This window comes from Pristiophorus japonicus, chromosome 15 (genome assembly GCF_044704955.1).
Source record: "Pristiophorus japonicus isolate sPriJap1 chromosome 15, sPriJap1.hap1, whole genome shotgun sequence".
NCBI lineage: Eukaryota > Metazoa > Chordata > Chondrichthyes > Pristiophoridae > Pristiophorus > Pristiophorus japonicus.
Window position 1 is genome coordinate 33371218 of NC_091991.1, and position 27957 is coordinate 33399174.

Sequence of the window (27957 nt, forward strand, 5' to 3'; positions counted from 1 at the left end):
GGAACGTGCTCCGAGCCGGAAGCAAGATGTTGCTGCTGGCTCTCGTGTGGCTGGCAATGGGGGTGCGGTACCTTGGGGTGCAGTGCCACGCTCCGGGACTACTGGGAGCCCTTTGCCACCAGTATTCCTGGCTACCAGCTCCAGGGCCTCCTCCATCCCTTCCATGTTATATCTTATATGTTGGGCAAAAACTCGGTGCCAACTATGTTCTTGGTGCTTAGTAGGCTTTTTGCTACTGGTGAATATCCCTCGTGCCTCCCACAACAGCCAGACAAGCACACACCACAGCCACACACGCTTTCAGTACCACTGAGCTCCTTCTCTCTCTGTCTCCTGTTCTGCGCATGTCATGCTGATCCTTAACCTCCTGAATCGCGGGAATCGAGCGATGCCATGCTGTTGCTAAGGACGGCAGGTCAAAACATTTTTACGCTGCAGCCCATTTCATATCGCTCGCGGTAACACCCATTTTCAAAAATAAATACTAGGTACTTTGAGAATGGGCGAGAAGCTGACGATCTGAAAACCCTTTTTTACCGCCCACGCCGGAAATAACGCCCTTAGAATATCCACTATTTTTCCAATATCGATAAATTTATTTTTTCCAGTCTTTCCTTAATAAACATAACTGTGATTAAGTCCTTGCATACTTCATTTTCTCACAAGTCTACCAAGCTAGCCCCTTTGGATGTTTTGATTTCCCTTTCTTTTTCAGTTGTTGCTTGATCTTCTTTCTTTGTCTAGGATGCATCCATATTGGATATTGTCCATGTTCATCCAAGAGAGTCTTTTTGCTCCTTTTCTTATCCATGTCCATAGTAGATGCATTATCTGTGAAGGATTAAGTTTTGTTTACGTAGTTACAAAGCAGTCACACATTCAAATTAATTTTCAAATGACCAACAAGTAGTACCTTATTAAAATGATAATATTCACCCTGCCAATGGCTCAACCGCTTAAGGTAGCAAGTAGCTGTTCTATACAAACTAGGTATGACCCAGATTTAATCCATGGTCTGTGCTGAGTTAGCTGACTCTACAATTGGACTCAGCACCCTTGGGTTAGGAAAGTGAAAGTTTTCCACAGTAACCCACTGACCCCTGCAGGACTTGTGCGGGTATGGGCATCAACAGAAGACAGGACTGGGCTTGATTCTGATGCAATCACGATATAACAGATAGCAACAGCTATTTGGGTGAGGCATAAGGGATCAAACAGCGCCAGTGACAAATTTGCAGAAAAAGGAAACAAAGTTAATTCACAGATTCAAAACCTTGTATTGATAAATTATATTTTATTGCCAATTTTGAGTCTCCAAAATAAGTTACTGAGCAATCACATTTGTAAAATTTCTGTTTTCCTAGTAAATACATAATTTCTCCCTATAGAACAAACCCTATTTATCCAAGTTTAGAAAGCCTAGGCACAGGTTAAATACTGTTAAGGTATAATCCATAATATTGGTCCAGTTAGGACCAACCCACTGGCTTGCAGATCTATATGGAGCCAAACAGGCTTGTCAGTTAATCAACAATGCTCTGGAGCACTGCAGACCTATCTGGTTCACATGTCGGATTACCAAATCTGTCACAGAGTTTATTTGCTTCTGAACTTCCATCACTGGACATATTATTTGGCTGCTGTTTTTACCCCAGAGACCACCTTAACTACCGCTAGCAGGTCACTAACTGAAAATCACAGACTGACATCCCTATTATGTGGACAGTAGGCATCAGGAGCTCCTCATGAGCAGGATGGTAAACAGTACAACTCACCATAAAATGTGAGTATATTTCCACCATCCTTCTGACTACAACATGGGCACACATCATACTCCAATGGTGGTGCAAAGCTAAAAATCCAAGATCTGGCATGCGCTTCCAGCTACTTCATCAGGGCTAAATGAGGTACTAGGTTGACGGCTTATCCAAAAATTGATGAAAGCTATGCAAGTGGGTTTCCACTTTGTTGAAGGCTCAGCATAAGGATAAAATGATCTGAAAGATAGTATGTTGCATCACTGCAACTTAAATTGTGGTTTACAGGAACAAAAGAGCAATATTTCCCAGTTTCCATGGCTTTAAGGGGAAGAATAGTCAAAAGTACTTTGCAATAGAGAATATTGAAGTGTGAACTGCTTACGAACCTTCCAATAGTCATGATCAGGAACAGAAAGAAATGGGAGCATCTTGCCCACAGATGTCTTGATTAGATAACGGTATAACATGAAAGACCGGTGAAAGGTAAACAGCTTGAGTGGCACAATCAGTACTAGTACTAGTACTAGTACAGTATGTGCCCCTTATGTGAAATCTTGAACATTAAATCAAACCTGGCCTGTAGTACAGGCAGATGCTTTTTAAATGTTATTTACCTCTAGAATTCTGCACTTGAACACTTTGATGAATCACCTTAACTATAGATATTTTCAGAGTCCGATGGGGTTTGGCACTGAGCATTTCTAAACATATTATCATTTTGTCTCCCACTATGCTATATTTATGGCTATCTAGCTTCTTCTGTGCTGTAGTTGTTGATGGGGAAAGATCAACTCAGATTCCCGTGGAGTTTGTCCTCTCTCCCACTCTGTTCCTTATCACTGAGCTCCATTCAACATCCAACCGTATCCACCCCTTTGCTTCTGATTTCACTCTACATTCATCAGTGACTAAACTTCTCGTCATCTTGCAGTGCAATGGCTGAATCATTGGTCTGCTCTGCAGAAATTGAAGTGGCTAAATTCAAATGATTTGACAATTCAAAATTTTTTAAAGCCCTAAATTCCCGCATCGCCATGTTATTTATATTGCTTAATTTATATTATCGGACAATTTGAAATGTCAGTGCAAAAAGCTTTGACGTCGACTGTATATCTTGATTTCTTGAATGAAATACTGAAAATCTAATGCCTTGTTCCCTCCAAACACCAAATTTTTTTATATGCTCTTCCTCCTCCTTATAGTTGAAGTCGAGTCATTATAGTTTCTTATTCTAACTCATTAATTCCTACAATCTCAAACTCCTACTTCAGTTGTTCCTTCCTCCTAGAATTTTCAGGCCTTTAAAACCCAGTATTGACACTGCTTAATTAAACTTTCTTGATGTATCTTGTCCTATGGGCATTGTCCAATAGTTTCTCAGTAATAAACAAAAATTACCATCATCTCCTGCGGCTGGCTTCTGTTTGAGTTTTTCACATGGGACCACGGTTGCAACTTCTTTAACATCATCCATACTAATGTCACCACTGCGATCCACTCCCAATATACTTTTCAGCCGCGCAAGTTCCTTTGGTGCATTTTTTTTCCTCTTTTCTGCTCGCATCTTCCGCTTCCATTTACTTCGTGTACTTTTTGCCATTCTTAGTTCTGAATTTTAGAAAATCAAAATCAAACTGCATTACTCCTGATTTAAATATAAAGTATGACTGTTGATTGAAAGATAACTATTTTGTTCCCCTGTTTGGCATACTGGGTAAATACTCTGCATCATGTAGTATTGGGACTTGAGCACATAATTCTGGGCGGACACTCCAGTGCAGTACTGAGGGAGAACTGAACTGTCGGAGGTGCTGTCTTTCGGATGATACGTTAAACCGAGGCCTTGTCTGGACTCTCAGGTGAACATAAAAGATCTCATGCCACTATTTCGAAGAAGAGCAGTGGAGTTATCCCCGGTGTCCTGGCTAATATTTATCCCTCAATCAACATAACAAAAACAGATTATCTGGTTATCACATTGCTGTTTGTGGGAGCTTGGTGTGCGCAAATTGACTACCACGTTTCCCTCATTACAACAGTGACTACATTCCGAAGTACTTCATTGGATGTAGAGTACTTTGAGACGTCCGGTGGTCGTGAAAGGCACTATCTAAATGCAAGTCAGTCTTTCTTTCTTTTTATTGAGAATACCAAATCCCACATTTAGTCCCTGGGCAAAGGAGAAAAGAAAAACCAACTTGGGTCCCTGCTCCTGTTTGTTATCCAGCGACCCCACCGACTGTGAATTTTACTTGCATTGACAAGTTTGGGTCCACTGTCTCCAAGTTAAATTCAACTCTTTTGATTAAGAATAGTTATTTGAATGAGTCTCTTGAGAGGTGGTGTGGAATCATGCTCTACCTCAGCACACGTTAGTTTCTTCAAGTGAGATAGGGAGAAAATTAGAAAAAAATTGATTACTGAAAGCATTTCAATATTTTACAATTTTTGTCTGATGTGAAGTATTTTGGAATTTTCTTCTACATTAAAGCCCTATATAAATGCAAGTTCTTGTTGATGTTACTCATTTTGATTAATGGCATCATACAAGTAGTTTAATAAAATCAAATAAAACATAACTTTGATTAACAATTTGTTTGTATTTTTCAATTTTCTCTCTTACAATCCTGTCCTAAAGTTGTCGACTTGGAGTACAGCTACATGGACTTTGGGTGCACTCCAATACCTTGCCCAAGTTGCAATCATTAATGTGTGAGCTTTGACAGCGAGTGTCAGCAGGCTCTCTGACTGGGGAGGACACCACAGTTAAGCCCAATCCTAATTCACTCAGTGTTCATGCAGGTGTACCTCCAGTAGAGACATCTGAAGCCTTGACCAATTTCCCAATTGGACATGGAGACCAATAGTAATGATGCTACAGCCATCTCATTTGAACTTAACAATGAACAGGACTTGCCCTTGTCTGTAACTCACTAGATAAACTCATTGGGCTCAATTTTCTTCTGTGATTTGCACCATTTTTTTGGCGCCGGCCACTTTTTTTGGCCTAAGTTTAAAAAAACAGTTTCCCAGATCAATTTGCTCTCAGTTAGTTACGATTTTTTTAAGTACGTTGTTTTTCTGCCAAAGGGGGCATAACCTGCCACCCACGCCAATTCTAGCCATTTAGGCAAGTTTGGCCAGCTGAGAATTACTCCAGTTCTTCTTAGGCCGCCGTATGTGGCCTCTGTAGAAATACCTTCTAGAGAGTTAAGGTAATCGGTGCAGCTAAGTGTAGCAGATGCCCGGACTGCAGCAGGAGAAGTAGGAGGCGGGTTGGGGGGGGGGGCGAGCCTTTCAGGTAAAGTTAGATGTGGGGACCGGGAGGGAGGAGGCCATTCAGCCTGGGATTAGTGCGGCTGAGGGGGACCGGGAGGCCTTTCGGCCTGGGATAGGTACAGGGGAGCAGACCGGCAAGCCACTCGACCAGGGCTAGGGGGAGTGGACTGGGAGGCCATTCGGCTTGAGCTAAGGATGGGAGAGCGGACTAGGAGACCATTCAGCCTGGGCTAGGGAGCGGACTTGCAAGCCACTCGGCCAGGTCTAGGGGTGGGAGCGCGGACCGGCAAGCCAATCGGCCAGGGCTAGGGAGCGGACTGGCAAGCCACTTGGCCAGGGCAAGGGGTGGGAGAGTGGAACGGCAGGCCACTTGGCCAGGGGCGGGGGAGCAGACCGGCAGGCCACTCGGCCAGGGCTAGGTGTGGGGGAGCAGACCCACAGGCCACTCCGCCAGGGCTAGGTGTGGGGGAGCGGACTGGCAGGCCACTCAGCCAGGGCTAGGGGAGCAGACCGGGAGGCCCTTGAGCCTGGGATAGGAGTGGGGATCGGCACTGGCATTGGGGAGACTTTACTAATTTAATGGAGGTAAGTTGCTGCAATGTATTTTCATGTGTTTGTGCAGGTTGCGAGCTGAGCTGTGTCACTTTCCAGCCTCAGCCCACATTGTGTCCCTGGTTACTGTGACAACCTGATCTTTTTTGCGCAGATCAAGGCTCCACCCCTAAAACTAAAGGACAGGTTAGGCTGCGCCAAAATGAAGACATCAAACAGGGCAACTTAGAACTTTTTTTTGGCATACTTGGGGCCCCCTCCCAAAAACGGGCGGAACTCTTCAAGTATGCCTAAAGAAAGCTTTGGGGAAAATTGAGCTCATTGAGTGTGCTGTTTGACCAACAATTTCAAAATATAACAAAACTACTGTACAATCTGTGCAAGTTTACAAAAAATCTAGTATCTATACTTCAAAATTCAACATCTATATTCATGGCGATTAATTTTAATTTCTACTACTGGATAGGTAGAAACTACATGGAAGGCAGCAGAAAGCAACCTTTATTAAAAAAATTGACACACCCCAAACAAAAAGTAACTGTGATGCTCCATCACTATTAAGTTTCCTTAAACTTGCACTTCTTTTTTTATTTTTCTTATTCCTTTCACTTTAAATGTTATTTTGGATAGGTCTATAATGAGTTTATTAGTTCATCAAACCACTGAGTACCTTGGACACCTTACAAGGGTCTAATACTGTGGTGTTTCTGTACCAGGATTTTGACAACATATGTCCTTGGGGAACTATCTAAGTAGAGCTTTCTCTGGTGGGGGAAAAATTCAACGCTGCCTATTAATTTATCTCAGTCAGGCAATGGTTGCACGTGATATTTTGTGCAAGCACAATGAAAATAGCAGTCACAAGTGCCAAATGATTTCCAACCACACACTGTCTTTGATCCAGACCTTTTTTTAAAATTCCCTTTCCTGTTGCTCCTTTCTTTACCTTTTACTCGTCTCAGTTGCATTTTTCTATTCGATTTCTTTCTTGAATTTCTCAATTGTTTTACTTCACTCAAGCTTCTACTTCCTTTTTTTTATGGCTTAGCAAAGTGATCTAACGACCAATTGATCCATACAAACCGGGATGATCCAGGATTTGATTGCTTGCCTGGGCTGTTCGCTGGTCTCAGCTGAGGTAGCAGTAAGGCACATCAATTGATCTCACTGTCCCTAACTTAGGAAAGAATCCCACACCTAATTGTTATCTAACTCCTGCTGGAAGTGTGCATTTACTAACAGGATCAGGCTTAACTTTAAATAGTCTCAGGACATCCCAAAGTGCATTACATTTACAGTCAATTAGGTACTTTTGAAATGTAGTCCCTATTGTAATGTAGGTAACGCATCAGTCAATTTGCGCACAGCAAGGTCCCAAGACACCATGCCTCTTGTGTGGGAGACAGAAAGCAGGAAACTGTAGACCAGTTAGCCTGACATCTGTCATTGGGAAAATGCTGGAGTCCATTATTAAGGAAGTAGTAGCAGGACATTTAGAAAATCATAATTCAGTCAAGCAGAGTCAACATGGGTTTTATGAAAGGGAAATCATGTTTGACAAATTTGCTGAAGTTCTTTGAGGATGTAACGAGCAGGGCGGATAAAGGGGAAACAGTAGATATTGTGTATTTGGATTTCCAGAAAGCATTCGATAAAGTGCCACATAAGGTATGATAACTATTCGATAAGGTTACTGCATAAGAGCTCACGAGGTTGGGGGTAATATATTAACATGGATAGAGGATTGACTAACAGAAAACAGAATGGGGATAAATGGATAATTTTCAGGTTGGCAAACTGTAACTAGTGGGGTGCCACAGGGATCAGTGCTGGGGCCTCAACTATTTACAATCTATATTAATGACTTGGATAAAAGGATCGAGTGTAATGTAGAAAATTTGCTGATGATACAAAGATAGATGGGAAAGCAAGGTGTGAAGAGGACGCAAACAATCTGCAAAGGGATATAGATAGGCTAAGTGAATGAGTGGGCAAAGATTTGGCAGATGGAGTATAATATGGGAAAAAGTGAGGTTATCCACTTTGGTAGGAAAAATAAAAAAGCAAATTATTTTTTAAATGGGGTACGGTAGAGGGATCTGGGGGTCTTGTACATGAAACACATAAAATTAGCATGCAGGTAAAATAAGTAATTAGGAAGACAAATGAAATGTTGGCCTTTATTGCAAGGGGAATGGAGTATAAAAGTAATGAAGTCCTGCTACAACTGTACAGGGTGTTGGTGAGACCACATCTGGAGTACTGTGTACAATTTTGGTCTTATTTAAGGAGTGATATACTTGCATTGGAGGCGGTTCATTCCTGAGATGAAGGGGTTGTCTTATGAAGAAAGGTTGAGCTTATACTCATTGGAGTTTAGAAGAATGAGAGGTGATCTTATTGAAACATATAAGAGTCTGAGGAGGCTTGACAGGGTAGATGCAAAGAGGATGTTTCCCCTCGTAGGGGAATCTAGAACTAGGGGGCATAGTTTCAGAATAAGCGGGTCGCCCATTAAAAATGGAAATGAGGAGGAATTTCTTCTCTGAGGGTCGTGAATCTTTGGAATTCTCTACCCCAGAAAGCTGTGGAGGCTGGGTATTCATTGAATATATTTAAGGTGGAGATACAGATTTTTGAATGATAAGGGAATTAATGGTTATGTGGAGCGGGCAGGGAAATGGAGTTGAGGCCAAGATGATATCAGCCATGATCTTATTGAATGACGGAGCAGGCTCAAGGGGCCAAATGGCCTACTCTTGCTCCTATTACTTATGTTCTTAAGTACGGACCTCCTGCACGGGGCAATGACTTGGAGTATTGTCCGGCCTCCTGTGTGCGGTAATGTCTCGGGAGTATGGACCAGCCTCCTGTGTGGGACACTGTCTGGGATAGGGACCGGCCCTGTGTGGAGCACTGTCTGGGATAGAGGCCGGTCCTGTGTGGGGCACTGTCTGGGATAGGGACTGGCATTGTGTGAGGCACTGTCTGGGATAGGGACCGGCACTGTGTGGGGCAAGGTTTGGGATTTGGTCCAGTCATGTGTGGGGCAAGGTCTGGGATAGGGACCGGCACTGTCTGGGATAGGGACCGGCACTATGTGGGGCAAGGTCTGGGATTGGGACCAGTCATGTGTGGGGCACTGTCTGGGATAGGGACTGGCACTGTGTGGGGCAAGGTCTGGGATAGGGACCGGCACTGTGTAGGACAAGGTCTGGGATAGGGACCGGCACTGTGTGGGGCAAGGTCTGGGATAGGGACCGGCACTATGTGGGGCAAGGTCTGGGATAGGGACAGGTCCTGTGTGGGGCAAGGTCTGGGATAGGGACCGGCACTGTGTGGGGCAAGGTCTGGGATAGGGACCGGCCCTGTGTGGCAAGGTCTGGGATAGGGACCGGCCTCCTGTGTGGTACAGGCAGCGCGTTATTTTTCAGTGACAATTAATATAGAGCACGTTTTAAATCACAAAGGCCGTCATTTGTCGGATCTGAGCTGAGCCCCATGCCAGACGCCTATCCTGTGCTGCGCGATGCAGCCATCGCCCCAGGAAAGGCGCAGGAGGCCAAGATCGAGCAAAACACGGCCAGGCCCTGCCGAGAGGAAGTAATCGAGGAGGAGTTCAATGCTTTTACTTTACTCTGAGGTGCAACTTTATGACTGCTCGTCTCCGTGCTAACCGTGAAATCGACGGTAAAATCCTCACTTACCCGCGTCACACCAACCACCAGCTCCGACACGTGAGGACTCCGGACTACACCAAAGGATTATGGGATCTTGGAGGTCTCCTCAGATCTCCCAGTCCTCCTCCTCCAGTCCCTCAGGTCCCGCGCAAACAACCAGCTCATTGCCAAATCACTGAACAAGACATTTACCACAGACTATATTAAAACAAATAATCAATATGCATGTTATTATTTATTTGATATTTCCGTGCTTAGCAATAATTATTTTACCGATAGGAAATATAGCACGCTTACTGTTGCTCTGCCTACACTTAATCAGCGCTGACTGCGCTAAGAGTCGAAGCAGAGATTATTTTTTTGAAGATATACTAAAATGTACAATTATCTTGACTGTTTTATAGTTGGTGTTGACAAAATTCAGAAGAAAATCTGATATTTTAATTTATAACCTGCCTTTTATTTCTTGATTACATGTTTGGATTGCTTCAGTGGTGATTGTTAGTGTTAGGTTATAAGAGAATGTTCTAATGTGTACTCAATTCGTACTCTATTGGAACTTTCATTTAATGTGATAGGCAACTTGCATCCCACAGCTTTCCTGATGTCCAAAATAATGGGCCAGAATTTGCTGCATACACAGCATTCCCTGTTGAGTTGGATTTTTTGCCCCCTCAGCCTTGAGCTCAAAAAAATATTGCACCACAAATTGCTGGAAGTATGATTTGATAACAGGGTCAACGGGGCATCCAAGACCTTGGTGAATGACGGGACCAATAGTCTATCTCCTTAACCAATGAAATTTAAGGATAAAGAAACAGCAAACAACAGAGAAGGCAATATGGTGAATTAAAGTCTAATTAGATACTGAGAGAGGGAAAGAAATACTGGATTAGAAAGAATGGATTACTTTAAAACATTAAAAAAATCTCAAGGAACCTACAGGAGTGACACTTTACCATTTCAATTGTTCCCTTTCTGGGCCTCTGAGGTAGAGTAGCATTGCATAAAGAAATCTAGTCATTGTGAAATATCAGCCCTAACTTTCTGCAGCAAGTGCAAATCCAGCAATGTGAGGCTAACGGTGGAGCGGTACAAATCATCCAGCAATTTGTGACCATACTCAACTCAGATATATCTTTTCCTCACCCCAAATTGCTGTTTTTTTACACTAATAACGGTGGGGTCACAAACTCGCCATTATTTTCCCAGCAAATGCTGGGCCATTATTAGTTATTTTTAATTGTTAAACAAAAGAACACATTTCTAAACTAGACATGTAAACAGTATCCAGCCGATTGAAAGGTACCCCTCACAGTGCCTATTGCAGTGAGTGCAATGGGAAGAATAAAATCCCAGAGACCTTGGCATAAATAACAAAATACAATGACATTCCACAGGATTATACCATTCTCTCACTTTAACTTCAGTGGGATACTGCAGGAATCCCAAAGGAAATGGTAGAAATGGCCATTTTCAGCTGTTTACACTATTTCCTTGGCGGTCTGCTAATCTAGTACTGGAGCAACACAAAACGCTTATGCACCAACCTACAAAGTTTTCAAAGGCTTAATGAACAGATTCATGAAATCTGTCAACTCTTTAAAAAATGTACAATGGAGTGGTACTTGTGCTGGTTGTCAAAGTGTAGGAGAGACAAGATGATAATATTGCAATTTTTGCAACAAGAGCATGGCTAACTTGTATATTTAAAAAAATGCTGATAGTGAAGTCAAGGGAATTACATGTCAGATATATTCAGTAAGCCAAAATACAGGCATAAAAGGTTCTATGTTTGATTCCCAGGCTCACTATAATTCCTGGTTATTGTATAAGTCAAACTCTGGTTTATAGAGGGTTTGCATCTGGGAGTGATTTGTGATGCTGAATCCAATATGTACTGTAACAACCCAAAAATAGAACATCTTGAGTGCAAGTACACATGCACAGAGCTTTCTGATCCAGAGAATTAATTTGGTGCCACGCGGAATAAAATCATCATCTTCCAGACTGGAATCATTTCTCTAACCAGTTTTAAATCATTATCTAGAATGCAATATTTGCATTGTGACATATTGTAAATCATTTTTATATCTTGCTCCTAAGCATTTATTTCCCTATTTAAACACGGCAATATGTCATTTCAATTGTGGATGCTAATAAAAACATTTGGACTTGTTGAAAGTAATGCAGGACATAAAGTAGGGCTGTGAATGCAATTTAACACATAATTGAACATAAAATCTACTCAATACACAATGAAGCAAATAAATGGGAGCATTGTTACATAGAATGTACAGCACAGAAACAGGCCATTCGGCCCAACTGGTTTATGTCGGTTTTTATGCTCCACATGAGCCTCCTCCCACCCTACTTCATCTCACCCAATCAGCATATCCTTCTATTCCTTTCTCTCTCATGTACTTATCCAGCTTCCCTTAGCATGCATTTATGCTATTCATCTCAACTACTCCTTTTGATAGCAAGTTCCACATTCTAACCTCTCTGGGTTGAACCAACCTTCATGCTTGGCCTACTTTAAAAGCATTTGCAGGTCATGCTGTATTGAAAATGGGACATGTCATATCACAACTAGGTCACATAAGATCACTACCGATGAAAAGAGATGCTTACATGCCAGAGTGTGCCATTTTATAAATCATAAGGAAAAAGGCAGAAAAGGGACTTCAGATTGGAGTCCAAACAAATAATTTATCGAATATTAGAAGTAATAAACTTTGAATACCATGTTTTTAAAAAAACAGTCTTGAGTGAGACAGGGACTGTTCAAGAGACCTCATGGTCAGGGAAAGAACACGAAAATTACATATTTCTCAATAACAAATGTCAATTGAATTGTTTTGGGTCTTTTAATGCTTTATTAAAGCATTAAAATTCTCATCCTGGTTTTCAAAACCCTCCATCTCTAACCTTCTCCACCCCTACGACCCTCCATGATCTCTATACTCCTCCAATTCTGGCCTCTTGCACATCCACGATTTTCATCGCTCCATCATTGAGTGGCCATGACCTTCAGCTGCCTAAGCCCCTAAATAAAAGAGGTATTTCACAATTGGTTGCCTAGTGCGGTACAAGATACACAAGTTATTATTTAATACCTTTTAAAAATAGCCACTTTCAAAAAGGAACGGCAAACTGCACAAATTTTATTCAAAGGGATGACTTGCATTCAATTGAACAAAAAGGATTTTTACAGAATAGGATTTCAACCTATGAGCATTCAAATAATTACAAGAGAGGTATTGCATAAAAAAGGATAAGAAAACAATCCTTCATTGAATTCATGTCAAATCCAAATTGCTTTCTCCCAGTTTAGCATCAAATTTCAATGTAGAAAGACTTAAAAAAGGTTTAAACAATCAAAATTCAAACCAAACATAGCTGACAAAAAATGTTACTGGATTTGGAGTCTAGATTGGTGCTCATTCATATTTATACACATTTTTCTTAAACTATTCTCCCAAAAGTGCCCTTGATTTCCCTCAAGGAAAAACTGTACAAATTTACTCAAAATTATCTACACCATACAATGAATATAAATATGATCCATTAAGAACAAAGTCATCCAATAAAACAAATCAGCAAGTCTGTACACAAAGTGCATCCCATTACAGTTTTACAGTTAGAGACATATTAAAATCTTTCTCTTTAATAATTTTAATTACTTTTTGTTAAGCGATTGCAGGATTCGGAGGATATGTAGGAAGAGATTAATGACATCCAAGTACAAGTTAATTGAAGCCAGTACATATTCTTCAGGTGAAAGTTTGTGCATCAGTACGTGCGTATCATAGATGATAAAGCCGCAGAAGACGAGAGCACCTGCAGATGCAAATACAAGCTCCACTGTGTCGTTCAAGAAGAACAGCTGAAGTAAAGCAAAAGGCATTAGAAATCTGCTTAAGGCTGATGCCACTGTAACAAATATGAAGCATTTTTTGTCTATGATGTTATGGTATTACTTTCTTTCCTGGTGACTGTACAGTTTTATAACCAGGTTCCTCACAACTTTAATTTACAAAGTGTTTTTAATGTAGAAAAAAGTTCCATGGTATACAGAAACAGAAACTAACCCAACTTGTTTTGAACAGCCACAGAATATAAACATTGGCTCAGTCTTTGATTGGGACAGGGCACCCTGACCTCAAGTGACATTCCAGCACCAGGAGGGGATACAAAAAGGTCAAAGATTGGCTGTAATGATGAACAATCAATACAAATCAGGAGTAAATGTACTCTAGCTGGAGAGTACAGAACATCACATCTGAGCTTGTCCCCATCAATATTAAGATCAATCTCGTTCCAGCATTAAGAACATAAGAAATAGGAACAGGAGTAGGCCATACGGCCCCTCGAGCCTGCTCTGCCATTCAATATCATGGCTGATCTGAGCATGGACTCAGTTCCACTTCCCTGCCCGCTCTCCATAACCCCTTATCGATTAAGAAACTCTTTATTTCTGTCTTAAATTTATTCAATGTCCCAGCTTCCACAGCTCTGAGGCACCGAATTCCACAGATTCAGAACCTTCTGAGAGAAGAAATTTCTCCTCATCTCTGTTTTAAATGGGCTGCCCCTTATTCTAAGGTCATGCCCTCTAGTTCGAGTTTCCCCCATCAGTGGAAACATCCTCTCTGCATCCACCCTGTCAAGCCCCCTTGTAATCTTATATAAAGTATTGTTCTTTCCCTGTAGGAGCAGTGAATGTACTGGGCTATTTTCACCAGAGGGAACCAAACCTGTCATGTGGAGTACCTCACTGGTGCAGGATTAATGACTTAATCCTGGGGTCACAGTCTAAGCATAAGGGGTAAGCCATTTAGGACCGAGATGAGGAGAAACTTCTTCACCCAGAGAGTTGTTCACCTGTGGAATTCTCTACAGCAGAGTTGTTGATGCCAGTTCGTTAGATGTATTCAAGAGGGAGTTAGATATGAACCTTAGAGCTAAAGGGATCAGGGGGTATGGAGAGAAAGCAGGAAAGGGGTACTAAGGTGAATGATCAGCCATGATCTTATTGAATGGTGATGCAGACTCGAAGATCCTATTCCTGCATTTATTTTCTATGGGCCCAAGTTTCCACACGATAAAAAACGGGCGCCCCTCCGATCTGGGCGCCCGTTTTTCGCACCTAAAACGGCGCCTAAAAAAAAACTCGCGATTCTGGAGCGTTCTGCAGCTCCTCGTCTGCCTGGCACGGCGCCCAGGGGGGGCGGAGCCTACACTCGCGCCGATTTTGTAAATGGGAGGGGGCGGGTACTATTTAAATTAGTTTATTTCCTGCCGGCAAAGCTGCGCGTGTGCGTTGGAGCGTTCGCGCACGCGCAGTGTGAAAAAAACATCGGCACTCGGCCATTTTCGTAGTTCTTTGTAGCTGTTTAATTTTTGAACATTTTTTTTTTAAATAAAAGCACATTGCCATCAGCACTTGCAGCCTTCTCACTGTCCCCCCCCACCCCCCGCGGGAAGAACGGGCGCCTCCTCCCCCCCCCCCCCCCCCCGCCCCGCGGGAAAGAACAGGCGCCTCCTCTCTCCTCTCCTCTCCTCTCCTCTCCTCTCCTCCCCCCCCCCCGCGGGAAAGAACAGCGCCTCCTCTCTCCTCCACCCCCCCCTCTGCGGGAAAGAACGGGCGCCTCCCCTCTCCTCTCCGCCCCCCCACCACGGGAAGAACGGGCGCCTCCTCCCTCACCCCCGCGGGAAAGAACGGGCACCTCCTCTCCTCTCCCCCCCGTGGGAAGAACGGGCGCCTCAGGCTGACTGCAGCATTCTCCGTGCCTTCACACAGGTAGGAAGATGGTTTATTTAATCTTTTCTTTGCTTATAAATGTTTATTCAGGTTGGATTTATTTGTATAATATTTGTAGAAGTATAAATAAGGATTTATTGTAGAATTTAATGACTTCCCTTCCCCCCCCCACCTCGTTCTGGGCGCCTAATTTGTAACCTGCGCCCGATTTTTTAATGTGTAGAACAGGTTTTTTCAGTTCTACAAAAATCTTCACTTGCTCCATTCTAACTTAGTTTGGAGTACGTTTTCACTGTGGAAACTTTGAAATCAGGCGTCAGTGGCCGGACACGCCCCCTTTTGAAGAAAAAATTCTGTTCCAAAGTAGAACTGTTCTACCTGACTAGAACTACAGAAAAAAAAAAGTGTGGAGAATTGCGATTTCTAAGATAGTCCGTTCTCCACCAGTTGCTCCTAAAAATCAGGCGCAAATCATGTGGAAACTTGGGCCCTATGTTTCTATGTTATCTGTCAGGACCCCACTTTTATGTCAGATACAATGGAGTATATCCTTGCAGCACTGAAGCTGGTCAAAACAGATGCTAGTAGAGAATCCTATGTAACTCATGAAAGGATTTATAAACCGATTAGTAAAATATTTCAGATTTGCTTGTACAAACTAATGTCTCTAGCCACGTTTATAACAAAATCCACTTTAAAAAGTATCAATTTTATGATTTAGAACAACTAATTCAGTTACAATTTAAAACAACTAATACTTACTCTTAAAAATCCAGCCAGGATCAAAATCCAGAGACATGTAAAGAGACTAAAGATGACAAAATAAAAATAAATATCTTGGCATTTAGTCATTATCCTATGTAGATTACATGTTGACATGTACTCTAATCATTAAAAATTATATGTGGTAACTCAGGCTAAGCTGCACCTTCAGAACTGTGGGAACTAAGATGTAATGCATAAGTAACTCTCCTATTTTATAATAGATATTTTGGTAAAACTCCTATAAGTTACATGAATATACAAGCCAGTCATTAATAAAGTGCATGAAATCATGAAGGTGCAATACATTTTACAATATATTTGCTTTTTAGTACAAGAATTTATCTAGATTTGAACAAGATCAGAGAATGCGGAACCAGGGGACAAGTAGCAGGGTGGATAGCCAGCTGGCTTCAAGACAGAAAGCAGAGAGTAGGGGTAAAAGGTAGCTATTCATAGTGGCAGAAGGTGGGTAGTGGTGTTCCACATGGATCACTATTGGTCACATATATACCAACAATTTAGACTTTGGAATCAAAAACACAATTTCTAAATTTGCAGATGACACCAAATTGGGGGGAGAAGAGTCAATAATCAAGTGGACTGCAACAAATTACAGGAGGACATTAATAAACTTGCAGAATGGGCATATAATTGGCAATGAAGTTCAACACAGATAAATGTGAGGGATTACATTTTGGTAGGAAGAATAGAGAGGTCACTTATTACTTGGAATGAGCCAGTCTAGTGGGATAGAGGAACAAGGGTATCTCCGAGTACAAATACACAAATCACGAAAAGTTGCGGCACAGGTTAGCAAGGCCATTAGAAAAAGTAAACCAAGCACTAGATTTATTTCTAGAGGGATAGAATTGAAAAGTAGGGAAGTTATGCTAAACCTGTATTGAACCTTGGTTAGACCACACTTAAGAGTACTGCGTACAGTTCTGGTTGCCATATTATAAAACGGATATAGAGGCACTGGAGAAGGTGCAGAGAAGTTTTACAAGGATGATACCAGAAATGCGAGGGTATACATACATATCAGGAAAGGATGAACAGGCTGGGTCTCTTTTCTCTTGAAAAAAGGCTGAGGGGTGACCTAATAGAGGTCTTTAAAATTATGAAAGGTCTTGATAGAGTGGATAGAGAGAGAATGTTTCCTCCTGTGGGGTAGAGCAAAACTAGAGGCCATCAATACAAGATAGTCACCAAGTAATCCACTAGGGAATTCAAAAGGAACTTCTTTACCCAAAGAGTGGTGAGAGTGTGGAACTCACTACCATAGGGAGTGGTTGAAGAGAATAGTATAGATGCATTTAAAGGAAGGCTTGACAAGCATATGAGGGAGAAGGGAACAGAGGGTTATGCTGATAGTTAGATGAAGAAAGATTGGAGGAGGCTCAAGTGGAGCATAAACGGCGGCATAGACTGGTTGGGCCGAATGGCCTGCTTTGTGTTGTATATCCTATGTAATCCTATGCAAGAGTTAGTCTTTCAGATTAAATATATTAAAGCATCTGTGTTTGGGGCAAGTTTGGCTTTTGAACTGAATCCAAAGTTACTGTTTTAAAACCCCACACGGTGGTACTTAACACATTTTCACAATTTGGTAATTACAAGTAAGTATTTACAGGACTGATACGGTTTTCGCCTGCTCAACAAACTTTATAGTCTCACAATCATGGTCATGAATATTCTGGCATTACATCTAACAACTTCAAATGGCTTTTCACCAAATAATTCTTATCAATGCAGTAGTTATAAAACAATATCAATCAGCAAGGCTATCAGTACATTACAGGTAAAAATTAAACAGAAATTTGTACTATAAATATAAATAAGAGCATACAAGATTTACGACTCTTTTCACTTCCCCTTCTGAAGGTAGTAATTTATGGTATGATATGGTTCCACTGGAACATGCAGCCCTTCAGTACTTTACCCACGAAGCAATTCTTTGAGTGAATGTTGGCAGGCTATGCAACTACTATAATCCTGCCCTGAACCAATATCCACTTTCACAGTAAATATACTTTGTGCAGTGCGGTTAATAAAATAAAGATAAATTATTGTTGTGAGCTTTGTTATCTGGTGCACAAATGAGGCTCCTATCATTAGAGTTAACGGTGTATACTGAAGCCACAATGTGGCAAGAGGTAAGCTTGTGCCAACAATTTCCCAAATGGAAATCCTTGATCTCAGCCAGGTCACTGGAACAGATGTAAGAGCAGGCCAGAGGACAAGTGGCTTCAGACCACAATGGAGCACTTTCTAGTGGTCAATTATACCCAAACAGCTATTCCCAAAATAAGTTAGCTGCAAATTTCTTCTGGAAAGGGAATGCTGAGTACTCCGGGGTCCTAAAATGGTGGGAGAGAAAAATAAACCTTTATGCAGAATTTTAAAAATAAATCCAGTCTTTTTCCAGTGCACATACCCTGCTCCATATTTACTGAAATCTCTCTTCGACTGAAACGTGTAGACAGTCAATGCAACAAATACAGCAGTTGTAAGAACAAACGCTTGCAGAACCACTGAATAGTCATAGAAAGTCACTAAAAATATAAAAGAACAGATTTAAAACATGGTTATCACAGAACTTCAAGATAGGCGCTTCACATATTTATATCTCTGAAGCAACACTCGATTTACTTTCAGTGTCCTATAGGATTAGACACAAGATGACTGATTAATACAAGCAATTCCATATAGATGAACAAAAGATGCGGTGGAGCTCTCTCAAGTCAATTTGTGAAATTAAACAGTTGGTTGTTTTTCCTGCAAGCACTATGGAACATAACCAGACTTTTTTGGTCATGTCACACAGTGTTCTCAAACAAATTAACCCAATAGGAGTGTCAACAAGAGCAAATTAATTTTGCTAAGCAATGTCAGATAACTATTCATGAATTTGAATATTAATCCAACCTCTCAGTTCTTTTGGTCAGCCAGGGGGTCTGACATACACAGTAATCCACCATCATGTTTAAGAGTCTCCAATTCAAGCTACTGGAAAAACTACATTCACCTGCAGATGTTCCGTTTACCTACAATAAAGTAGACACTCTCTCCCCATAAAGACACATCCCACTTTCCCATATCCAGAGAGCTACGTTGCGGCTGAGGCTAGACTTAGAAACTCCCAAGTGTGCACAGAGGTCCAGTGGAATTTAACAAGCTAAAACTGCAGTTTACCAAAGCAGAGCACTGTCAGTCCTGGTCCAGCTAGGATCACCCTATCAATTGGGGTTATCTGGTGCTATTGCAGGAAAAATTCAAGTTCCACACTGACAGATTTGATTAGATGCAATATACAGTATTGTGGGCCTGCTTGGCTCAGATATCAAGACTGCTCCCAAAACTGCTAGTGAGGATTAACTTGGTTCGAAACTTCAATTGCCAAATGTATCATCTTGGAATCATACTGATACCAAAAATAATCATCATCCCCTCCGCCTGAGGAATTATAAACCACTCAATCTTATAGCACTTGAACTCCAAAACTGAGTTACCTTCCTGCAATTTTGAGTTAACTAGAATTTGTGATTTGCTAGAAAAGCTGACCGTAAACAGGATTCAATCTAGAAATTTCCCTAGATTTTAATAATGCAGATTGTAAAGCCATGTATCTGCCACAAGATGTCAGCACTACACTTTGCAGGTAGAAACTAGGCTTGGGCCAGGTTTTTCGGATTTTGAAATGTGTAAATGTGCTGAGGGAAGTGCGTGGACAGGATCCATGGCAGGTCGGTGAAACTAGCATACAATCCAGCTCCTATTTTTAATCAGCATCCAAGTCAGAACTGCTGATACATTATTACATTTTGGGTAGCACAAACATTATACCATAATTCCTTTAAATTGTTGGGAGTGAGGGGAGGGACGAAAGTTACTCCCAACATGAGAAGTCAAGTTTAAAAAAAAAGATTGTAAGAATATAGATATGTTTTTACATTATTTTAATACAGAACAGCTAATGTAGACAGAATTGGTTTAAACTGTGTGCTTGCAAATTCTATCTTTTCCCTTCAATGGTGCTGATAACATTGGAGAAGGATGAATTTCAGGTCTGAAGATATTGCACTGCAAAGTTAGGCACATACAGATTATTAAATAAATAAGCTGGTTGGCATTAATGATATAATATGGAGCTAAAAGCATTATTAGGTTATAACACAGGCTTTAAAGTTTTTTTTTAAATTTCAGCAGTGGGAGTATAAAAGAAGGAAATTACTACATTATCAATAAAGGAATAGTTCCTTTTACTATTAGAGATTGCAAGAGATAAGACGTCAAAGCCTTATACAACTAGGACGCAACTCGTCAATGACTGGAAGCATTCTGTGCATGTGCACTTCCGGTTGCGCAATATTTAGCATTTAGTCGTCGTCTATAAACACTCCGATACAACAAAGGCTATAATTCTAAAAGAGCAATGATAGGATGCAAAGATACAATGTAACAGGAACAAGGCCCCCATAATTGTCCAGCAATCTTTTCAATGAGCTACAGGTCATTAAAAAAAAGTATAAAATGTGACAACGTTTCACTCAGTAGGAGCTTTTGACTGCCTTCAAGACAAGGTAGTGTGAGCCATGCTCACGCTTCCCGCTGAAGTCCTCTACACGCAAGGCTCTGTATGAAGTTTTAAATGAATGTTTTGAAACAAAAATAATGAAGTACATTGTCGGACATATTACTGACTCCAGCTTTTTGAATCTGTTAAAAAGGTTGTGAGAAGCTGTGAGGAGGATGCTAAAAGGCTGCAGGGTGACTTGGACAGGTTAGGTGAGTGGGCAAATGGATGGCAGATGCAGTATAATATAGATAAATGTGAGGTTATCCACTTTGGTGGCAAAAACAGGAAGGCAGAATATTGTCTGATTGTGACAAGATTAGGAAAAGGGGAGGTGCAACAAGACCTGGGTGTCATGGTACATCAGTCATTGAAAGTTGGCATGGTACAGCAGGTGGTGAAGGCAGCAAATGACACGTTGGTTTTCATAGCGAGAGGATTTGAGTATAGGAGAAGGGAAGTCTTACTGCAGTTGTACAGGGCCTTGATGAGGCCACACCTTGAATATTGTGTACAGTTTTGGTCTCCTAATCTGAGGAAGGACATTCTTGCTATTGAGGGAGTGCAGTGAAGGTTCACCAGACTGATTCCTGGGATGGCAGGACTGACCTATGAAGACAGACTGGATCGACTAGGCTTATATTCACTGGAATTTAGAAGAATGAGGGGGAATCTCATAGAAACATATAAAATTCTGACGGGACTGGACAAGTTAGATGCAGGAAGAATGTTCCCAATGTTGGGGAAATCCAGAACCATGGGTCACAGTCTAAAGATAAGGGGTAAGCCATTTAGGACTGTGATGAGGAGAAACTTCTTCACTCAGAGAATTGTGAACCTGTGGAATTCTCTACCACAGAAAGTTGTTGAGGCCAGTTTGTTAGATATATTCAAAAGGGAGTTAGATATCACCCTTATGGCTAAAGGGATCAAGGGGTATGGAGAGAAAGCAGGAATGGGGTACTGAAGTTGCATGATCAGCCATGATCATATTGAATGGTGGTGCAGGCTTGAAGGGTCAAATGGCCTACTCCTGCACCTATTTTCTATGTTTCTATGTTAAGGAAGGACTTTTCCAACAATGATTACCTAGACTTAGCCCTTACTCGATGCATATCGCAAGGGGTAAATGCCCACATAGAATGTGATGTTAACCATTTTAAATGTTGCTTTAGTGCCATACTTTTGAGGTGCAGGGACAAAAGTTGGAAGCTTTTGCTTCAATGCAAGTTGAGTGGTATTGTGCCAAGCTCGCATTTGAGATTGCAAAAGAGAAAAATCCATCATCTTTGGCAGCATTATTAAACTAACCATAAACAAAGCATTGCCAACACCTTATTATTTTGATAATGGATCGTCATTCGTGTTGCTCATTAGTCTGCAGCATGTTTGTGATTTTTAGCTGCTAGCCTTGCCTCTCCATTTAAGGCCATTCTTGTAAATAGTGTGCCAGGCAATTAGAAACTGATTGCAAGCTTCAAGCTCACCAGCTGGATTTTATCTTTTTAAAATTATTTTGCATTTGTAACAAAGTGGTATGTTTGGTATGTGATGGTATATGCTAAATGTAAGATATATATTATATATATAAAAATTGAACATTTAAAAACTTGACTTGCACAAGTAAGATTCAGAACAAAGAACAACCTTGTGTGCAAGCTGATTGCGCCATGGGAAAAAATGGGCAGAGAATGTGATCACATAAAGCATGGAAAAAATTCTGATATTTTGCAATGGAGAAAATAGAAACTTTTAGATTCCAAGTGGTACTTAACCTACTCATTCTCATCCTGAAATAAAGAATATATAATTCTTAAGGAAAATTGTACAAAAATTTAGTGTGATATTTTCATAGCTTACTGTTCCCAAGTCATATTATGTTAGTGGAAGAAAAAAATTGAAACAATCAAAAAAATTATCACGTGAATGTTCAAATCCACATGGCAGCAGCTTCCCCATTTTCAAAGAAAGTAACAATTACTTAGAAAATCATCCCCCACATAATTTAAATCAAAATGTTACATCGTTCTGCAAGCAGGAGCTAAAAATACTTGAGAAAAAGCTCTTACCAGCAGTCGCCACAGTAGAAGCCTCCAGCAGGGTCTGTGGAGAAAACATTTAATACTTTACTAAATAAAGAGACTTGCATTTATATAGCGCCTTTCATGACCTCCAACCGTCCCAAAGCACTTTACAGCCAAGGAAGTACTTTTTTTGAATTGTAGTACTGTTGTAATGTAGGAAATGCAGCAGCCAATTTGCACACAGCAAGCTTCCACAAACAGCAATGTGATAATGGCCAGATAATTTTTTTTAGGTGATGTTAATTGAGGGATAAATATTGACCAGGACATCAGGTATAGCTCCCTTGCTCTTCTTTGAAATAGTGTAATGGGATCTTTTACGTCCGGGCCATGGTTTAACGTCTCATCCAAAAGACAGCACCTCTGACAGTGCTGCATTTCCTCAGTACTGCACGGGAGTGTCAACCGAAATTTGTGCTTAATGTTTAAAATGCGAGAAATGTCTGCATAAAATAACAACCTGAATGTGATATTTCCATATTTTATTTCAAATGGAGCCAATCTTTCTGTACTAAATTTCAAAACAAGTTGTCTACTGGACCAGGCTGGGTTGATTGATCTGAAATTCGTCAAGATAAAGGGGCTTCCTCCCCACCCTCACAAGAACAAACTTAATTGCAAATAGTCAAAACATCAAAACACTTACAATCCAGATGAAGCATAAACACTTTCTCATTAGTTTTGTATGCAATAATTGCAACTATTACTTCTTCAAACAGGGATAATTGCCAATTCTAACCTGAGGCTTTTGGACATAAAAAGCACTGTGGAATTCTCCTACAATTGTTAGTTGTAGCAGTAGACAAGTACTCCACAGCTGAACTAGATCCAAACTCCGTAGCTGAAATGAGATTTACATCAGATACACACAACAACCTATTTGGATGATATGTTCATCACTTGCCAGATCTTGTAAGAAATTGTTGATTAAAAATGGCTATTTTAACCTTAAGGATGGATTCCGATGTTATTGTTAAAATATTATGTTGATTCAGAACCTTGCTGTGCCATTTGGATTATGTACATCAAGTAATTTGTAAATAAATCTTGATTGTTACTTGTTAGATATGACACTTTTTCAGAGACAGAAGAATGTGGTGAGCATCCCTTGTGATCTTCAGTAAACAATATACTGCAATTAAGGGTCAATTGCAAAGCCTGGATTGGTAAACCTACAAAGATGTAGGTTTCAGTTCACAGGAGACTCAGTCTGCTAGTGGAAATTGCTTATAGACTTGAAGGCAAAAGAAATAGCCCTTACAGTCAACAGTTCAAAAGATTGTAATAGAGTATAAAATCATTACACAAATTCATTAAAATTTTCAGTTTAGAATAATGCAAACTTGAACATTGCGACCAATGCCTGAGTTACAAGTCAAATCTGAGAAGCAATTAATCCTCAGCCTAATTCTCACAGTCCACTGGTTTTATGAATATAAGCCAGGACTTGTATGTTCTCATTTGGCACTTTAAAAAAATATATATCAAAAATGACCATTATCTTATAAATATTAAGAACAGCAAGTTCCCAGTTTTCCGTGATGGTATTAAAAATATTTACAGAAGTCAAACAAAAAGCAACTGCTGATTCAAGGACTCCATAGGAACCAGTTTTGCTAGTGTTTGGCCAGACTTCTAGATCAAGCATTGCACAAATGACTCTGTCAATAAGAGAAACTGGCTAGACAAACTTTATTTTGTATGGGACCAAGCATTTGATGTAAAAAGTTAAAAGCAGCTTAACTAAATGATATGCAATTAGAAAGTTTTTGTATAACCTCAATCCAATGAATTTGTTGAGTACTTACAAAAGCAGACAGGAGATACAGATTAATGGGGTGCTGATGTCTGTAGATCGCCAGAGCAATTATGAGACCCAGAGATCCTAAACCTGCTACCAACACCAATGCCGGACTAGAATAGGAACAAAGTAATACATTAGGAGCACATATATAAACAGAAAAATTATGTACATTTTATTAAATTTGAAATTACATAGTGGCAGCCTTCAATAGAAGAACATTTGGACTCTATTTCTGATAACCTTAGAGCTGGAATTGAATAGACCTGAATTACAGAATGTTGAATGGACATGTCACATCTCAAATTGGTCAAAACAAAAAAAGAATTATGGAAATACTTAACCTAAAAAGAGAACTAATATATCAGTATGTTACTTGTTATATAATTAATGGGATAGTTACCTTGCATGGACAAAATCCTTGACTGTATCACTGTACATGAAAACAGCAGACATCACAGTGGTCAGAATAATCTGGACAGACAAGATGCTGTACACCTTCCGCAGAAATCCTGTCACAAGGAAATAACTGACATTAAGCAGAAAGCACCTGGAGGCAACAATTGTTAAACAAGGAAAATTATGTAACCAGTGATGTTCAGCATTGCCAACTCTCGCAAATTAATCGCGAGACATGCGATTTTTAGTTAAATTTTACCCCAACTCGTGATCTTGCCATTTGAACTGTGAAAACTCAATTTTTTTCTGCTGTATTAATCTTCATCACACCTCCTGTGATTGGCTGCTGCTGGGATACACGAGGTCTCAACCAGGGGTCTGCAAGTTCGTTTGTTCTGAAGTCTCCCCTGCTCCCGTGTATCCGAGACAATTGGAATCGACTCAGATACAAAGACCCATTTGCAATGAGTGTTGGGTGAGTTCACTGGCTTGAGGATTATCATGGCAAGATTTTTTTTTAAATTGAAACTTGAGGGCCGGGCATGTGTCTCCATTCATCTTCAGCTTCTTGGAACCAGTTTCAGAGCTTGGGGCTGTTTTTTTTTTTAACTCCTTCACATCTGCCCCTCTGAAACTGTAAATTATGTGGAAAGGAATCCAAGTAGCTCCAGGGAGTGTCTCGGCCAAAGTTGGTGGTTCACCGGTGGTGGAGAGCAACAGTGACCAAGTTGGTTGTTGTTTTCGCCAGGAAAGGCAGTGCAGAGGAGTGGGCGGGGAAGATCGCTAGTGTCAGCAGCCTCGGAGTCTGGGTCTTCTTGCAAGCGGCAGCTGGTGGCTGCTCGACTCCTCATGGTGCGGTGGACAGGATGGGACTGGCGGCACCCACTCTAGAAAGGACTCTGGTAAATGAGGTTAATTTGCCCCATCCCAGTAGTTTCGGTGGACCCGTGGGGATTAAGCGTGGGGTGTACAAGGTGGAAGAAGTGGGGGTAAAATGAGTGGGGGAACACATCAATCCCCTTTTTGGCTGTATGTGCAGTGGATACTTTAATAATGTGTCTATTTAGTGAGCGCCCCATCAACAAAAAGTGCGGCACCATGTAGCCTTTGGGGGTGGGGGCGGAAAAAAAGAGATTTGCCAGTATCTGGGCCTGCAGCAAGGCCGTAACCCAGTACTGAGATTAGAGGGAATGGAGGCTTCAAGACCAATTGTAGCATCTCTACTGCCACCTAGCGCAGATCTGTTAACTCAACAAAGGCCAGGGATCAAACCCAGGTACCTCCCTGCACTTACATGAGGTAAAACAAAAATACTAAATATATGCTTAATTATATAACTAATTTTTATACAGAAAAAATACTCTGTTACGGGGATCCATGAACTTTTTTAATCACACGGGAGCGGGCCTCGGAAGCAAGAGGCCCGAGGATCGATAGAAATCGGTCCTCGGCCCGCATCTGCATACTCAGGGCGAGCTGCCAACACTGGCCATGCCTCCATTGCCAGCTTGCTCGAGCGAAGACTTCAAAGCCACCACAAGCCCTCAGGCAAGTTATGGAGGGGGGGGGGGGAAGGAAAAATTGCAACTCCTGTCTCCACAGGAAGATGTTTTTGATTTTTTTCCCCCGAAACTTACCTTTGGTTGGCAGCTGCAGGGACTGTATTGCAAGGTGGTTATGTTGGGCACCAGATAAAGGGTGGTGATAATGGGTAGGATTTTAAAAACTTTTTCATAAAGCATCATCAGATGCAGTAAAGAGGTGTGACCCGTTAAGAGATTAAATAAAACCACTAATGAGGTTTATGAACCAACTGTCAATTTGTGTTTGTTTGTTTGAAAAATAAAGCAACTCATGATCTCTATTCCAACTCATGATTTTTAAGAGCATGTCTCCTAATTTATCGGGCAGTGAAGTTGACAATACTGGGTGAATTCTCTCCAAACTACAGTATTGTTTGCCATTGGGGGTGAACCATTCCACATCTTCCCTACACTTCTCCCACAACCTCCAGCTCATAGATCAACTACCACTACCAGGCTCCACGACACCTTCCAGAATATTTGGTCATTCACAAACAAGCCCCTTGCCATCCACAACCTGTCATAAGCCCAATGACATCCTGACGCTTACCAAAACATGGCTCACAAGTGGGGATTCTGACATCAACAAAGCTTCCCTTCCAGGTCACATATTTCACCATTTTGTCTGGCCTGGTGGTGTGGTCTTGTAAAGCGCCATAACGGGTTTTATATGCCATATTGATTTGAAATTATATTTTCAAAAGCCAGAGCTCATTAAATATAATGCAATACTCCCAGTGGACCGTCCCATTTCTTTAAAATCTAGACTCCCAATTCAGACATGGAAGAAGTGTTTGTGCCTATGCTTTTCAAAGATAAGCAAGTTTCTACGATCCTAAAAGCACAGGTTCTCAAATATCGAGCAGCTCAGGGAGTGACAGGGCGCGGTACCAGCTCTCCCCGGCCGGTAGCGGGCCCGGCACCAGCGCCCTTCATTCGGTCAGCTGCTACGCAGTTCCAGCAGTGTCGGGCCCGGGAGCGCCTGCCGCTGCCTCACAATATTTGATTATTATTTCCGCCCTCTCTCTCTCTCTTACCCATCCGGATATCGACGCTGGCGGACGCCACGCTAGTGCCATAGTTGAAGTCATCCTCGATGGAGGATCTGGGGTAGGAATCCATCGCTCAAAACCTCCGACTCCCAACACACGTCACCACCCAACTCCGAGAAGCCACTTCCGGGTCAGGCAGGATGACCTCGGTGATGACGTACTCCAACTCAACAGCAACCGGAACTTGTCCCATTGTCATCTCCTTTTGTTTTGTCCAATCATACATAGGAACATCGGAACAGGAGTAGGCCATTTAGCCCCTGAACCTGTTCGCCGTTCACTGAGATCATGGCTGATCTGCGACCTAACTCCATATACCCGCCTTTGCCCCATACCTGTGCCTTTGGTTAACAAAAATCTGAGATTCAAAATTAACAATGATCTAGCATCAATTGTCATTTATGGAAGAGAATTCCAAACTTCTCCCACCCTTTGTGTGCAGAAGTGTTTCCTAATTTCACTCCTGACAGGTCCGGCTCATTTAATCACTCCTGCCTTCTATCCTATCACAGAACTTCTTTGTTCTTTCCTCCCCTTCCCCCCATCCCTGCCTCTACACTTGCTTAAAACGTGTTACATCTCTAACTTTTTCCAGTTTTGACGAAAGATCGTTGACCTGACACGTTTACTCTCTCCACAGACGCTGCCTGACCTGCTGA

At 41.4% G+C, this 27957-nt stretch overlaps 2 protein-coding genes across 2 annotated transcripts; both read right to left on the reverse strand.

The window, feature by feature from the left end:
- Positions 1 to 573: 573 nt before the first annotated feature.
- llph (LLP homolog, long-term synaptic facilitation factor) lies at positions 574 to 9408 on the reverse strand. The gene is made up of 3 exons (XM_070900294.1): positions 9299 to 9408; positions 3159 to 3368; positions 574 to 831 (listed from the first exon to the last, which is right to left on the reverse strand). Exons 2-3 carry the CDS (start codon positions 3358 to 3360, stop codon positions 668 to 670), a joined length of 366 nt encoding a protein of 121 aa, XP_070756395.1. The 5' UTR covers positions 3361 to 3368; positions 9299 to 9408; the 3' UTR covers positions 574 to 667.
- A 3010-nt stretch (positions 9409 to 12418) lies between these two features.
- Positions 12419 to 27420, reverse strand: tmbim4 (transmembrane BAX inhibitor motif containing 4). Its single transcript, XM_070900293.1, has 7 exons — positions 27284 to 27420; positions 24668 to 24776; positions 24272 to 24377; positions 22449 to 22482; positions 18241 to 18358; positions 15801 to 15846; positions 12419 to 13160 (listed from the first exon to the last, which is right to left on the reverse strand). The coding sequence occupies exons 1-7, from the start codon at positions 27366 to 27368 to the stop codon at positions 12954 to 12956; spliced, it is 705 nt and encodes a 234-aa protein (XP_070756394.1). The 5' UTR covers positions 27369 to 27420; the 3' UTR covers positions 12419 to 12953.
- Between the last annotated feature and the right edge of the window lie 537 nt (positions 27421 to 27957).